Genomic DNA, 1,647 nt, shown 5'->3' with positions numbered 1-1,647 from the left:
TTAAGAGTACCGATAGATTTCGTATTAGCACATACCATAATATGCACACATGTGGAGTACAACATCTTACAAGCCATTATCGACACGCAACAGCTGAAGTCGTTGCTAAACACATTAAAAATAAATTTATCAAGGGAAATAGTCTATCTACAAGAGAAATTAAGGAAACAATTCGTGTAGAATTGGAATGCAAGATTAGTTATTGAAAATGTTTGGCGGATAGTTATATTGCAAAATCTTTGACAAGAGGAACACCAGAATACGGATATGAAGTTATAGATAAGTACCGTCATATGATTCATGTTACAAATGAAGGAAGCAAGACAGATTTGAAGGTTGATTCTTATGGCAGGTTCTTGTATTTTTTTGTATCCTATGGAGCTTGGATAAATGGATTTGCTTATACAAGAAAAGTCCTAGCTGTTGATGGAACACATTTGTTTGGAAAGTATGGCGGAGTGTTGTTGTCTGCTATGGCGTTGGATACCGAAAATCACATATTTCCCTTGGCATTTTGTATTGTAAATTCGGAGGGTGATGCCTCGTATCAGTACTTTTTTGAACAATTGCTCGAGATCGTCCCCAACACTAATGAGTTGTGCATAATTTCTGATAGATATCCATCTATAAAGAAAATTGTTTCAAAGATTTATATTGAAGCTCATTATGGAGTTTGTCTGAGGCATCTTAGTGAAAACATCCGCAAAAACTTTCACTGTGGAGATTGGATGCACCATTTTTATGATGCAGCGAAAGCATATCAGAGGGACGAGTTTAATGATCATTTTCAACAAATCAAAGATTTGGATATGAGTGTCGCCAAATATCTTGAGGATGTTGGTTTCCACAGATGGAGTAGAGCACACTTCCCTGGCAACAGGTACGTTATAAACAACCATTGGTTGCTTAAATAAATTATATTTGCTTACACTAAACAATATTGTAGATTCTTAGTTAATATGTATGTATTTGTTGATGTTTTAGGTATGATGTAATGACCACCAACATTGCTGAGTCAATTAATTCGATGTTCTTGGCGGAAAGAGAATTCCCAATCACTGCTCTATTCAATTCTATAAATAGTAGGTTTGCTCAAAAATTTCATGGGAGGCGTATGATGTTGGCCAACACATCAACCATATGTGTCCCTTCTGTTGAAAGAAAAATAAGAGAAAATGTAACTATAGGCAATACACTATTGGCCCATCAAATAAGCTTCCACACTTTTAGCATCATTGGTCATGGTTCAGTGGCTATGATTGATCTAAACAATAGAACATGTTCTTGTAGAGAGTTTGATTTGAACAAAATACCTTGTCCACATGCTATTGCAGCGATAAAAATCCAGTTCGGGGATGATTATGGATAAAGAGTTTATGATTTTGTTTCTCCATATTATTCAGTATGGTCATACAAACATGCATATAAAAAATTAATTCATCCAGTGTTATTTGAAGAATTTTGGGAGCTTCCTCCAGAGCTTTTGGAGAGTAAAATACCTTGTCCATATGTGGTGCGCAAATCGGGCCGAAAGAAGAGAAAACGTGCACCTTCAGTCTTGGAGCGGGGTTCAAAGAAGAAGAAAAATAAATGCGCCATATGCAAAAGACTTTGACACAAAAGAACTACGTGTAGTCTCAGAGCGAG

The 1,647-nt window shown here is 36.1% G+C and overlaps 1 protein-coding gene across 1 annotated transcript; it reads left to right on the top strand.

The window, feature by feature from the left end:
- Nucleotides 1-293: 293 nt before the first annotated feature.
- On the top strand, nucleotides 294-1,369 carry LOC129870006 (uncharacterized). The gene is made up of 2 exons (XM_055944572.1): nucleotides 294-880; nucleotides 985-1,369. The coding sequence occupies exons 1-2, from the start codon at nucleotides 294-296 to the stop codon at nucleotides 1,367-1,369; spliced, it is 972 nt and encodes a 323-aa protein (XP_055800547.1).
- The last annotated feature ends 278 nt before the right edge of the window (nucleotides 1,370-1,647 follow it).

This window comes from Solanum dulcamara, chromosome 2, assembly GCF_947179165.1.
Source record: "Solanum dulcamara chromosome 2, daSolDulc1.2, whole genome shotgun sequence".
Lineage (NCBI taxonomy): Eukaryota > Viridiplantae > Streptophyta > Magnoliopsida > Solanales > Solanaceae > Solanum > Solanum dulcamara.
Note: the sequence above shows the minus strand (reverse complement) of the source record. Positions and strands in the feature narration are given on the sequence as shown.